Source organism: Panthera tigris, chromosome A3 (assembly GCF_018350195.1).
Source record: "Panthera tigris isolate Pti1 chromosome A3, P.tigris_Pti1_mat1.1, whole genome shotgun sequence".
NCBI lineage: Eukaryota > Metazoa > Chordata > Mammalia > Carnivora > Felidae > Panthera > Panthera tigris.
Genome location: NC_056662.1, coordinates 106,768,359 through 106,783,004, shown reverse-complemented (window position 1 = coordinate 106,783,004; position 14,646 = coordinate 106,768,359). Strand labels below are relative to the sequence as shown.

General features: G+C 42.3%; 1 protein-coding gene across 2 annotated transcripts in view; it reads right to left on the bottom strand.

Moving 5' to 3' along the window:
• Window positions 1-1,256: 1,256 nt before the first annotated feature.
• SLC8A1 (solute carrier family 8 member A1) overlaps window positions 1,257-14,646 on the bottom strand; it is a 325,838-nt gene continuing 312,448 nt past the window's right edge. For both annotated transcript variants that reach the window (XM_042982106.1, XM_015537636.2), the window contains one exon: window positions 1,257-4,742. In XM_042982106.1, coding sequence (XP_042838040.1) covers window positions 4,366-4,742 — 377 coding nt within the window. In that variant the 3' untranslated portion in view covers window positions 1,257-4,365. The remainder of the gene's footprint in view (window positions 4,743-14,646) is intronic.

The following is a 14,646-nucleotide window of genomic DNA, read 5'->3' as shown; positions in this document are numbered from 1 at the left end:
GCTTTTTAGAAGAAGTCTTAAAGGAGCTGACTTACATTCTTGAGGAGGTAAAGTTTTGAGTGTTTGAGGATGGAGGGCTTCATCATCTACCGGAGGAAATTTTTTTCTAATTGCTTCCACAAAATTCTCAGATATGCGTAGAACAGACCAGTCAGATTGACAGATCAGTATCAGGGATCCTGGGTTGTGGAATCAACAATGAATTTCCCTGTGTGGAAAAGGCAATGTGCTTCTATTAACTGAGACCACTGGGGGAAAGATGCTGTGTTAGGGATTCTCATTGCAAATGAGATCCACCTATCAGAATGCCTGCAGGGTGGTTTAAAAGAGCAAATTTTATAATTTTTTCTTTGAAAAGCAAGAAGAAAAAGTGTGTGTGTGCTATATAGAAAGCAAAGCTCTCTGAAATCTTTACTGGTGGTAGGCTTGAATCATTATGTTTGAAAGAATTAAAATTATCTTCTAAGAGGTTGAGAAGAATTGAGCCAAGGCATTTCCTTGAAGGGTAAACAGTCAAGACTACTCTGGTCATTGAATTACTCTTTGTTATTTAAAGAAATAAATGTCGGCTGCTCATTTTGTGTTAAACCAAAGATTGGTAACTGGGAGACATTAATTGCTGATCCAAGAAAATACTTAAATTATACCTTATTTCCTTCACATGTGAAAGTGTGCCGCATTATATACGGACATAATGAGGAATTCTAAAGCAAATTTGAAAGACTATCAGATGAATATCATTTACATGAACACAGTGGATTCTATTGTAAGAACTAAATCCACTGATAATTTATGTGGGCTTGCAAATAAGTACACAAACTAGAGGTCACATTTTTCCCCCTGCAAATGCTTATTTCTGGTGTCACCTCTTCCTATATTATTGATTGTATGACACATAAAGTCACTAGCATGTAATTAGTCAGAAATTAATGCAAGGAAGTTCTATTAGGGATCAAGAGGAATATAATATATTGATACCAGAAGACTATCGCTTGGACCAGTTTTATCAGAACTGATTTATTAACTACAACATTCTGTTAATGTTCTTGGATGCAGAAAGGAGGCAAAGGGTACTAAAAGATGTAAAAAAATTAGTGAAATGGAGAAACATCCAACATTTATCTCCGTACCATCAGATAGATACATATTCTGACACTGTGCTCTCTTGGGACATTAAAAAGGAAATACTGTATGACCAAAGGGTTGACATTTGCAAGAGTCTGAATACTGGGTATCTATTGTCTTTCTTTTGGATGAGGATACCAATTGCACAATAATACCTTTTTGGTCTTTATTTCTTCAAAACATGAAAACAAAAATGAAGTAGATGACAATGAGAGAAAACATTCCATACAGAATATGCTGTATCACTAGTGATTAAGTCAGAAACAATTAGAAACTTTATTTGTGCCAATAACGTGTACCATTTATAAGGAACAGCACAATTAGTGCACTTCCCCCCTAAAGCTGTGCACAATACACACAAAATAAAATGAAATAATTTTACACAACTACAATTATTAACAACCCTGAACAATCAGAATCATATTTTCCCTATAACAATGAAACTTTAAAAAGCAAACAAACCAAAAAGCTTTGAAATTAAAATTCAGTGGCAAGAATTTCTGAAAGTCCTCTGTGAAAATCTGCGGGATTATTGACATTCCAAATATGGCTAAAATTGAGTGCAAAAATCTAATATTTAAACAACTCATGTCCTTTGACTATATTTACTTGGTGTTTCTAGGCTAGCTTTCCATTTACTAAATCTTAAAAAAAAATGGGTTAGAATGTGCCCCCAAAAGAGGCCACCAATTTTGGACCACGGCCTGCTGGGGTGAGTCTCCTGGAGATATGAGGAACAGTAGAGGTGTGGGGCATAGAAAAGTACTGTTGTCCAACAAAGATAAAAACTGGGATTAATTGGACCCGTTCAGTCCTCTGGATCACCAACATGATTGCCTTTCTTGGCTTACAATGGGGAGATGTACAGATCTGTAAGATTGGCCAAGGATACATAGGATGCTTCCCCTAACCTGTGCTTTATCTCTTAAGTTAAAATCTTAGATATTTGGACAATTGTATTTGTACAGTTTCAGTGTGTTTATGTTAAGAGTTTTATAATTGCTTTTCCCCTGCAAGATAAAACTGTTTTCATATGGCTGTGATAACTTTTACCCACCGAGAGAGCAATCACATTAGCTGTGAGCCCACTGAGGGCAGGGATCTGGGCTGTCTTGTTCATGGTTTAGTCCCCAAGAGTAGCACAGTACCTGGTATATTGAGTAGTAACCAGCATTTAATTATTCATTCATTCGCTGGATGTTTATGAAATGATGAGTGATCACGATTAATGAGTGGAAGAAGAGAAAGTAACTCTGAACTGAACAGCTTTTATCTCTTAAGTATCTTTGAATCGATACAGAGGGCCAGTGGTGTCTCTGGCCTGGGATGCTCTATAGAGAAGTCTCGGAGACAGGACCAAAGTCATTGCATTTTTCCTCCTTACTAGACTCACTACTTTGGAATGTTGGGTTTATCCATGCTCTTTGGTATTCTGAAATAGAGCCATTCCTTTTCCAGGGTTAAAAACCTCCCAGTGCAATCCTCCTGGGAGGAACTAATCTCATTAAATTGCTTCCTCCTTCATCACAAGTACAGAAGATGCACTTTTAAAGGCCCATTCGTCTCCCTGGCTTCATTCCTACTCGGGAACTGCAGGTACAATCAGAGGAGTCTGGATGTTGAAAGTAACAGGGCTCAAAATAGCCTTTTACATAAAAAAAAAAAAATAAAACGAACAAACCACTATCTACCATCTGTCCCAGACAGAGCAGAAGTGAAATAAATACTTTGGGGGCAGGGCAGGGGTGGGTGTCGGGGAGGTGGAGGCTCTCAAAGCCTGGGCACGTCGAATCTGGCCACTGCTCTACACCTTTCTCCTTCGCCCTCAATCCTCAAGAGGTGATTCTTTAGAGGCCTCTGGTGTATTCCACGTGGCTAATTTTCCATGAAGATAGTTGGTAGTTTGCCTGCTGTCCTCTCAGTAGCTTTAACTTCCCAACGAACTGTTATTGCTTCTTAGAAACGAAATGTGCAAGTCCATGAACAATAAGCCATTTTCTCCTTTTATCCCTAGTAAAATCAAACTCACTAACAACACAAACGTTACAACTCAGGTGAAAAGGAGACTCACTTATATCTTCAATGTCCAGTCAACGTTGCTGAATGGGAGAACAGTATACGCTATACTCTACTATATACAGATACGCTTATTTTGTTTTTCATCCATGCACTGTGTAACAGGTATCACGACAACATTCCCCAACAGGCACACGAAGAAGGAGCAAATGTTCAGTCATGACTGGAACAGGATTGTGCAAGCCATGGATACTTTCAAAAATAAAACTGACAAATGATCCCAGGCAACAGCAAACATGGGACTGGGACACACATGATGCAAATGGAAAACGATGATGTGCTTTTTTGAATGGGGTTATTCCTGTTTGCCTGAGAGATGGTGGGCAGGAGGAGGAGGGTTGGGATGGGGGACCTGGGGGTTAGCCAGGCTGGAAAATCAGAATAAGGGCCTTGCTAATCATAGTCCAGACCTGAAGAGATAAGAAACAAATGATTTTGCACGTTCTTGGGAATCTAGGCACGTTATTCCTGTACCTGTTAAACAAGACTGTCAGGCATCATATCTTTAAATATCAGACTGTATCTAGAGCCGTCACTTCTCCTGGCTCCATTCAAGTGCCCATGCTGCTTCTTGGAGGCAGCTTTATCTCTGCTCATGTCCCAGAGAGAAGCACGAAATTTAGTGATCGAGCGAAGACCTGCCTCTTCTTCAGCGCCCATGTCCTTTCTGAATCCCAAATAATTTGTCAAGTGTTTGGAAGAAAGGGCAATTGTAACGATTTAAATTTTTACCAAAAAGCCATTTGCACTTAGATTGGTCATCACCTCCCACAAGGGAAACAGAAACTTTGACCCTCCCAACAAAATAATACAAAATAAAAGTCAAACGTCAGCCACCTCCCAGCCCCCACCAAAAACAAGCAGAAACAGAAAACAAATCAAAGACTTAATGATTTATGAACCTGGAGAGAACACAGTCCTTCTAGGCTGAGCTGCAAAGATGCCCCTGCCTCCGTGCCTCGTTCAAAGTGGCGATGCCCCTGGGAATAAGAGGTGATGGTTTCTCACTTCCGCCCTAGTACAGAGTATGCTCTTGAAGCTGGGTTCCATCAGCAGGTAAGTGAACATGACAAATGTCAGTTTCCTCTGTTCATTATACATAATATTTTATGTATATATATATATACGTATATATATATAAATTTACTATATCTGATTGTTCCTTTAGAAGCCTTTTATGTGGCAGTAGGCCTCCAGGGAGGAGAAGAAAATGTACAAGAGCCATAGGAGCACGAAGAGGCAGGATGTGAGGAGCTTGGCAGTCCGGGGCCCACCCAGCTCACCTCCGATCTCCGGCCTTCGCCGATACAGCAGCACCCCCACATTGATGAAAGCAAAAATGGTGAAGAGAGTGACAGAGAAAGCTAGCGTGCCAGGGGACACTTTGAACTGTTCCCCATTGGCTGCGTGGTAGATGGCAGCGATGGACCAGGCCACGCCGATTCCCAGGAAGACGTTCACCGCGTTGCTGCCAGTGACGTTACCTATGGATGCATCTGCGTACTGGTCCTGGGTGGCGGCCACTTTGCTTGCAAACGTATCTGTGGAGGAAGGAAAAAAAAGGCAGTGACACTCAATATTTTAGGTCCGTGGAGCACTGGAAGCTTCCGCGATGCTCAAATCCCGGGGTCAAATCCCCTGACGGAAACCTTGTGACCAGGAGGAGGTTTTCCTCTTCTCTGGAGTTCCCCTCCTGTGGTCAGAACAATGGGATCTAGACATCAGAAGTCAAATGTTTGGTGTTGGCTGTGTTACTGACCAGATGATCGTGGGTCAAGTTCTTTGCCCACAGGTAGCACAGTTCTTTGTGAAACTGAGCTTGCAGGGCAGCATTTTTCAGAGTGATCACGACCCATCTACATTAGAATCAGGTGGGGTCCTCAAGCGTGAATGGTACAAGGTTCCATCCAGCTGGGCTGCATCAGAATCACCGGGGCCCAGGAATCTGATTTAACATCCCAAGAGATTATAGGTCACTAAAGCTTGTGAATGGCTATTGGAGGGAATTGCTAAAAGGTTCTGTATCAACAGCTCTAGGTTACAGATGAGGAAGCTAAGGTGTCAGGAGATCTTTCCAAAGATTCAAGAGCAAATCCTCAGTGGAACTGAAGCTAATTGAACCATAATAATAGCTGGCATTGGCCTAGAGCCTTAGGAATAGGAAAGCTGACTCACCTACATTACTGCACTGATTGTGACAATTCTATGAGGGGGCACACTTTATAGGTGAGGACACTGGGCTTCTGGAGAATAAGTGATGGGTGCAACATCACGGAACAAGGGAGAAGCCATCTCGGGGCTTGCGCTGGGACCTCCCGCCGTCACTGCAAGTACTTGTTCACTGCAGCATTGTACCTTTCACTATGCCATGCGTACCAGTGGCCATTCTCAAAGCTTTGTTCACCAGTAATCCCGAGTGCATCTTCTCCTGAAGATAGGAAAATCGTGGTCCATACAAGGAGTAGGACAAGTGACTGATATTCTCGATGAGTAGAGCCTAGGGCGTGTTTGTGCCATCAAATCCTGTCGTCACAACTGAATGTGTGACCCCAGATGGATTAATTTCTCAAGCCTCAATTTTCCAATCTGTGAAATGGGGATAGTGACACCCACCTCAGGGTGCTGTTGAAATGCTATAGGTAAAATGCTTATCTATCTTGGTAGAAAGTAAGAGTAGCTCTTTTTGTTCTTTTGCAAAGACTGTGTGGGTAAAGCTGGCTGATCAGTTTACTAAAAGTTGAGGCAGCATCCGAAATCGCTCCTTTCTTAAAACACATAAACAGAACTTGCAAGATACTCGGTTTCTTTTCTGTTCAGCTCCCTTGTTAATATCGAAGTCCTCTCAGTTACCTTGGCAGAATACCTTGCACAGTAGGCTTATAGAAGACGTGAATAACTGTGAGATTGAACTCCTATTTGCAAGAGCCAGTAACGGCAGGTGTGATATTACCGTAAGGTGCCGTGTCCTCTGCTCTGGTCCTCCGGAGGTTCCTGGGATGCTCTGGGCAGGCATGGACTTGTGGGATATCTGGATCACTTTCCCCCCTCTTTTGCTACCCTGTTGCCATCATCCTCCTGTAGATCTCCAAGGGGGATGATACATCAAGCATGCAAGCTTCTATCAACCTGTAGATTTTTGCGCTTTACTCTGGGTGAGTTGGTTATTTAGGTTGCTCAGAGGATAGTTCCCCAGCAGCATCCCTTTCTTTTTTGAAAGGAAGTCAACATGGAGGGCCCATCTCATTAATCTTGACCTTTCTGGTAGAAAGCAGGTTTTACTTAGTTTTATAATTAGACAAACGCTGCCTGCTCTGTACCAGGCACTATCCTACATGTTACACGCGGATTCTCATTCAGCCTTCTTAGCCTTAAAGATTTTATGGTTTGGGAACACCTCTTGGACATGTCAGTAGAACAAGGATTTTTAAACCAAATTTTAAACCAAATTGTTATAACTTCAGAGCCCATTCTCCGTACACCCTGCACTGTCCCTCCCAGAAAGGCTAAAGTTTTCCCTTCCTCATTTCAGATGGCCCTGTCCCTTCCCCCCAGAAACTCTGAAACCGGTTATCCCAGAATGCTCTTTCCTGTCTCAGAGCAAAGGCTGCAGGAGGGGTAGGCGGTTTGCTCAGCCACCCGCCTGTATTTGAGCCGCTTTGTGTATTCAGATCACACACCGCAGCCCCATCAGGACTATCATGGAGACTGGCAAGTGAAAGCCAAGCGAGGCAAACCTTAATGGTCTCTTGCGATTCATTAAGAGTTATTAGGAGCTGCAGCCTCCTCAAAATGAAGTCGTTTTGCTTTTCTCTTTCAAGGACAGAGAGCTGAGCAGGGAAAGTGAAGGCAAAGAGTGGAAGGCAAGGGAAAGTAGCTCATGGCTCAGCTGCTTCGGAGGAACACTTGAGATGTTCTGTGCTGACATGGCTGTTGGCACCAGCTGGTGGTGAACAGATGGCTGTGTTAGGCTGGGCCCGACGAGGTAGGGGATGATCCCTCCCCCATGCTGCAGGGGCAGGCGACCTGGCACTCACACCTGCTGACCTCCCCTGGCCTGTGGCACATGGCACACAGGACTTCCTGGGTGCTCCATCTCCACTCCAACCCTACACTTTTCTGGAGGCTTCTGCCACTGTGCCAGAAGGGGATGAGGGGTAAAATCAAAGATTCCTGAGGCCCAGGGACCCTGAACACCCAGACCAGTCCTTTTGCCGGAAAGATGTCCCTGGGTCTGCAGGGATGTCTCCCTCTCTTGTTTTTCAATAGCCTATTGTGAATACTGAATTGGAGTTCTTGTAACAACAGGTTCCTGTTTCTTCAAATGCCTTTCTCTGGATTCCCTACAAGATGAGTAGTGGAAGTAATTAGCTGATCAAAACAGTGAAGCCTGTTTGGGGCCTATTTGAGTCTCGTGGGTTTTATTTACCTGGGTTATACATCAGGCCTTTTATCTGTTTTAATTCACAAGCTATGTAAAAATTACAGAGACACATGCAAACCCAGACCAGTAACCTTACCTCCAGCAGAGACGACTCTGTTTTCCAAATAAAGTATGATGGGATCTCCCCAAATTGCCTTCTGTCGCTACTCTGCTTAGTGCAAAGAGCAACGCATCACCATACGTTAGACTGCCAAGCCTTACCCTGGACACTAAGCTCATACCTTGCTTATGGCTGAGCAAGGCAAAACCACTCAAATGCCATTCCCCAAAGTAAAATCCAAGAAATAACTACCGCTGTGGTCTCAGAGGGGTTGTAATCATATTCAGAACTTGGCCCATTTAACAAACACATGAATCAGGTTTCCCATGTGATTGGCACAAACTAAGACATGTTGATAATTACATATATGTGTCTTCCTACCTATACAGCTTAGGTCAGATTTCTAGTAGGAATTGTTGCTTTTAACTTCACCTTGAATTCTGAGGCATTTTGGATTAGTCCTACAGTCTTAGACTTTTGGTTCTGCCTCCTGGTACCTATGACTGTAAATCAACAGGGAAGATTCAGTCGGGAGACAGTGTGGCTGGAACTAAACCATACATCACAGAGTCAGGACATCACTGTTCTCTGCAGACCTATTCTGACTGTGTATAACCTTGGCCAAGTCATCTGGTCAATGTGCACAATAGGTCAGCACATTCTCCTTTCCTCCAGGAATTGTTACCTGAATCTTGCAAACTTTACAGCGACATACAGACTGAGCCTTAAATGTCTCTTCTGTAAAAACGGATACTTATTATATTCCTGTAGGTCACACACAAGGTTTATTATCTAGAGCAAGGGTTTCATCCCAGACGATTTATTCTTGACTTTTAGCCTATTTGGGGGGCCAGCTGTTCAACCCTCAAGCACTTTGTGCCTCAGGAACTGACACCGATGGTGATTTTAATTGGAATCCAGCCTGCTTGTCAAGGCATGGTTACTTCCCCAGCACCTGTGAATTACAATATAAGAGACCAGGGGGTACAGAGCTTCATGATATAGTAGAGAAGCTCATTAAGGGGACAATCGTAGCTCTTATGTGCGTTGTTGGATAAGACACTTCACTTTTTTTTTTTAGTTCTAGTTTCTTCATCTAAAATAAAAAAATTTAGAATATCTCTAAGACTATCCCTAAGTTTACTGTTTGGGTGGTGTGCAGAATACATCAAAATACTAAATTCATATGTATGATTTTGCTGTGTTTTTCCTTTTTTGTAGGAGTTTGTACATGAGCACCCATCTTCATTAGAACCGATTAATCTCATTTTAAAGAATGGCCTAAATGAAACATTCAAAGATCCTAGGAAGAAAGATCTCTAGACCCAAAGATATTGCCATTGATCAAATTGTGGCAATATTTGAAACTAAGCCACACCGCCCAGAGTCATTTGCCTTTTCAAAATAGATAAACGTTGGCAAAATTATTTACTTGAAACCCCTCTGACCAGCCAGCCATTTATATGCATGACCCATGGTATAAATGGTGGCAGTGACGACCATTGCAAACTTGGTGCGTTATGTCAAGTTTGCATACCACTCGCATGGGAAATACTGGGAGAGCCTGGTTCAAAGATCTGGGGCTCCACCCTCAACCCACTTAATCAGGCTGTCTTAGGAAAGGACACATTTTAACAAGGGCCTCACATTATTCTTCTTTATACCAAGGCTTGAGAACCATGGCTCTGAGCCAGGGAAATGGCTGTTGCTCCAAACACCCATTATTTGGGGGGCTTTGCTGAGAGGGATAGATGTTTCAGTTTGGGGGAAGCAGCTAATTTCTCTTGGAAACAGTGATGTCTAGTGGTGGTTTGACTCAGACAAACACTTGGGTGGGTTTAATGGAGGCGCCGGGGCTGCCCCTCCAGTTCTAATGCCCTCCAACTCTTGAGTTATGCTATGTTCTTATTATTTTTAAACATTGTTCCAGCACGGATGCTATGAAAGACCAAAGGAGGAAGGAAATTTACTTAAATTCGTAGAATTCTGGCTCCACCATTCGCCAGGTAAGAAGCTTACCTACTTCAGAGGGTTTTGAAAGACACGTGTTAACGTGAGCAGCACGCAGATTAGGGCCTGAGACCTAATGAGTGTTCAGCATTATTGGCTATTTTTATAATCCAATAGCACCAGATCCTAAGAGAATAAGTGGTGGGGAATTCTGACTTAATGTGATAATTCTAAACTTTCAGGGAGTTATAACATCCTTTAAAGACCGCCTAACTTTATGATCATGTGCATTTAAAAATGCGATAAAGCATAAAATTATTCTCAAAAATCAAAGCGATTCTTTATTTTGAAAATTCCATATAGCCTGAGTCATGGAATGGCATGGAGCTCTTCTAGTTTTAAGGCCCTAATCTCACTAGTGACTGAAAGGCAAGCAGGCAGGCCTCTATTCTCCTCTAGGCGCTTTTTGTCTTGCTTTTTTAGAATTCAAATGAAAATCATTTACATGCGAATTCTTCTGTCACTGAGGACTTTGAACAAGATTTTGTCTTTAGTTGTGACATTTACCCAAGTAAATACGAAAACCACACTGCCTCACACACGCACTCCATTGGTTGATCTCAAAAGAATCCTTATTTGACTTTCAGGTGAAGTGCAAGAGGTCAAGGAATTACTGATGTTGATGGATTAATGACCAGTTAGGAGTTGTAAAAACAGAAAAAGGGAAGAACCCTTCAATGAGATTTCTGCCCATAAAAGCTCCCTGAAAGAGTGTAAAAGAGAAATGGAGATGGCGACGTGACTTATTTTTAGAAGGGAACAGAGGTAAGTAAGCTCCAGAGGATTCGTGTTGGCACATCGGAACACCTGCTTCTACTCATTTTTATCCCCAACTGCAAATCAGAAGCACCAGGGCAACATTTGAAAAATACGAGCTTCCTAGCCCCACCCAAGCTTCTGTTTAATTTGTCTGGAGCACCAGTATTTTTTAAAGCTCCCCCAACCAGACTGAGATCCACTAACCATTCAGAGCCTTTGTTTCTTCATCCGTGTGGGGACAATGGCACCTCCCGGATAGCGTATGGAATAGCCCTGACGCACAGATCGTCGAAAACCAGCCTTGTTTTGTTACCAAATAACTGTTTTCATTTTGATATCTTTGCAAGGGTACCTCCGGGACTTTGTTTTCCTGTTATGTATTTGAAATCCTGGGAGATTTGAAATTCAAAGAGATTAATTCTAATTAAAAGGGAAAAGTAATGGGGGTTTATTTTTCTGAGGAACACAAAGTGGAGGAGAGAATGAACACAAACCAACAGTGCTATTTGATCTGCCTTCCAAAATGTAATTTGATCTGTGCTCTCAAAAGAACATGATAATACTCCACTCTTAAACACACCCATAATGGGATGATTTTTCAGTATGATGTCCATGAAGATTCAAGAGAGGATCCAAGGTTCCCCTTCCTTGTTTAAACGTCTAGCTTCATGAGGTTTGCTGAAATTTTCTCAAATCCCTGGTTCTAAATCTTTGAGGTCAACAACTTTTGAGCCTCTCAAAGAACTCTAAAGGTTTGTCTGAAATGGGGCTAATTCAATTCAATTCAATTCACTCTGTTCAATTCTATTCATTCCTCCCCATGCCCACTCTTGACCTTGAAAGAAGTCCCAAACCAGCTAGCTGGGTGTGGAGCAAAGAAGTGGTATTCTGACCTGGTTGTCTCCTGAGACTTGCATCAACATGGTCTTGGAGTGGATCAGATTATGTATGTTAAGTGGGTTTGGTACTTTCACTTTGGGGGTCCTGCTTGTCTATTTCCCCACATAAAAAGGTTCATGCAGATTATTGTGGTGGAAGTTGCAGCGTGCGCCTGACAAAATAAGGGGTGCAGGGTTGACTGACTTGAGAGAAGTCTCCTGTCTCTGTTCAAGTGGTAAACAGGCAGCTTGATGATGACCATAGTATTCCACAGTTCCCACTGGGTTCATGTGAATCATTGGTTCTGCTTGGCATTGAGAACCTTAGTAAGCAGAGGTCACTGTCCATAGTTCATTTGGTCACCTGGTTCCATGTTACTCTGTGGTTAAGCACTGTTGTTACTGAAGAATGCCAGTGCTGATTACTGTGGACTGCATAATGTCTCTAGTTATAGTAGGAAGGAGCCTAAGCTATGGAGTAAGACCTGGTCCTGGTCCCATTTACCATGTACTGGGTGTGTGGCCTTGGGATAACCTCTCTTTAAGACTCTGATATCTGTAAAATAGCGAAAATAAAAATCCCTATTTATGTAGCCATAAAGATAATCAAAGGAAGCACTACAAAAAGGCTCAGGATGGTGTCTGGAAGTTAGTAGGTGCACAGCAAATATTTCCTATTTCAGAATTCTTTGTTCTGGTGATAACAAAGGGAATGTTAATGATATTAACCACTTTTTATTATGGTTTCCTTCAGCTAGGCGATTTAAGGTTAATAAACCTATAGGATTTAGGGAGAATGTGTTTCTGTCTTTGATGTCCACAAATGATAGTGGTGATAAGGGCAGTGATAGTTAACATTTATGAGACTCCTAGGTGAGGCTCTATATATGGCTTCCCATCAGGGCACCTGGGTGGCTCAGTCGGTTGAGTGTCTGACTTCAGCTCACAGTTCGTGGGTCTGGACCCCACATCGGGCTCTGTGCTGACAGCTCAGAGCCTGGAGCCTACTTCGGATTCTGTGTCTGTCTGTCTCTCTCTCAAAAATAAATAAACATTAAAACAATTATATATGGCTTCCCATGTAATCTACAAGACAATCGTATGAAGTAGGAACTTTTATTATCTTCATTTGATAGATGAGAAAATTGAATCTCTGAGTATAAGGAAGTTGGCTAAAGTTATATAGCCAATAAGAGGTGAAACCAGTATTCACAAACTAATGTGCTCCTAGCCAGAATTCATGTTCTTAACCACAAGTGCACTGTGTACTGACTGACTTTATGCATAAGAGCGTGGGGTGTTGACAAGGACTAAATGACATACCTGAAATTTGAAAATGGGCAAAGGGTTCCAAGAAAATATCCAGAAACCTTATAACGTTCACCTCTGACTATAACTACACAATACTAAAACAGCTTATCAGTTGAAAGAAAAGGATTAAAATGGTTATACAGAGAAACATCAGCCTGACTCCTTTAGAAAAATATTTGTACGGGTCAGAAACAGATTAAGAAGGGGCTATTTCCATGGATGACCCTTCGTACCTTTAGAACAATATTAGAGATCACTGACAAAGTAATTTTTTTCAATTCCTAAGTTCCTGGCTTCTCTTGCTATTACATTATAGTACATAAAAACAGGCTTGAAGGAACCTACTTTTAAAATAACATCAAGGTTCTGATATTTTCAATTTTGAGCCAGAATTTTATTACTTTTATAATGAACCTTTATTAATACCAAGTCCATGAGGGTAAAACATTGTTGAGATTTAGATCGGCAGCATTTTGCTAATTTTGAAAAGGCAAAAAAAGGGCAGGTTTGGGGCTACAGCAAGTAACTAACTGTCACTTTCCCAAGCCATTTTGTTATTAGATACAACTGGAACTCGTTGCCTCCAACACAGTCCAGGGTTGCCCTGCGTGAAACAGTCAGTGTCTTCCACCTTGCTGTTCCTTCCTTCCCCATAATCTCCCTCTGTCCCTCAACCCTTCTTGCCTTTGAAGCCTGGTTTGTTCTTCTATGCTTTGTTCTATTTCTGGAACATCTGTCTCCTGTCTGAATCTTCTCAAGTCCTGCTCTAGAGATGGTAAAGCCATAGGTGCCCCAAACCTTGCTAGAACTACAGGTAGCCGAGTGGGACCCGACAGAAAGACTGTACTATAACTTGGAGAAAACAGAAACGCTCACTACCACTTCCGGATAGCCTTAGTAGGTTACAAGAGAACTTCCCTTTCAGCTGGGCTATACTGCTATAACTCAAAGTCTACAGATCTAGATAACACGCTGAAGACCCCCAACATGTGCCCGTGTCCTGTGGATGGTTACCCAGTTATTTATTCCTCATAAACCTTCTTATTTTGAGAGGGGTTGCTTTGTGCATTATGAGTTCAGGAAAGCGTGTACACTACTAAAAGTAGGCAAATAGAGTCATCTCAATAAACAGTAAAGGTCACTTTCGGTGATCAGGGCTATGGTAGTGGGATCCTAAGGGGGAAGGCATCATAATACTGCACACACAGCAGGTGCATCTCAGCAGGCGTCAGGGTGAGGAGGGGGGCGAGAGTAATGAGATTTCCTGGCCATCAGGGGTTTCCTGGCCTGGAATTTAGAGTTAGGAAGGTGCTCAGGACAGACCATAGAGTGGAACAAGAATCTTGAAAAACAAACCTCATCCACTATAAAACTTTTCTGAGGACGAGCTGTGAAGGGGAGAGATCTATGGGTCCTTGTTTCCTTCGAACCATTCTTGTCAGGCAATGATGGACTATATGACAAGGCCAGAATCCTCTCTTAATTCTGTATCTGTGTTACGGTAACATTATATTGTATTTACTAATAGCGTATTCCATTGACTTCAACCCACAAAATTACTTCGCATATTCATTGGTTAAGAGCTCTGTGCCCTTAACATTTCTGGGAAGGGATAGAATACCCAAGTCTTCCATCATTTGTACCTGGGCTCTTACTAGAGATGTAATTTGGAATGTGGAGACTAGAAAGTAAGGTGTAGAGCTCCATCCAGGCTGCTAAGGATACGTGATGAGGCTGAGCTCTAATGTCATATTCTGTTCTTGTCTCTCTCCCAGGCACCTAGCACTGCTCTTGGTAGATAATTTTTAAATGACTTTTGACAAAAATTTCTTATTTTTACATCTGAGAGCTTTCAGAGCTCTTCCATAGATGTTCTATTTGTTCTTTCTGACAATTCAGTGGGTGGGTGCATGGATGGGTGGGTGCCGTGTTGGTTTTTTTTTTTTTTTTTTTCAGGGGAGGAAGCTGAAGCCCCCTAGGAGGCAGAAGGAACGTGAATGCAGGGG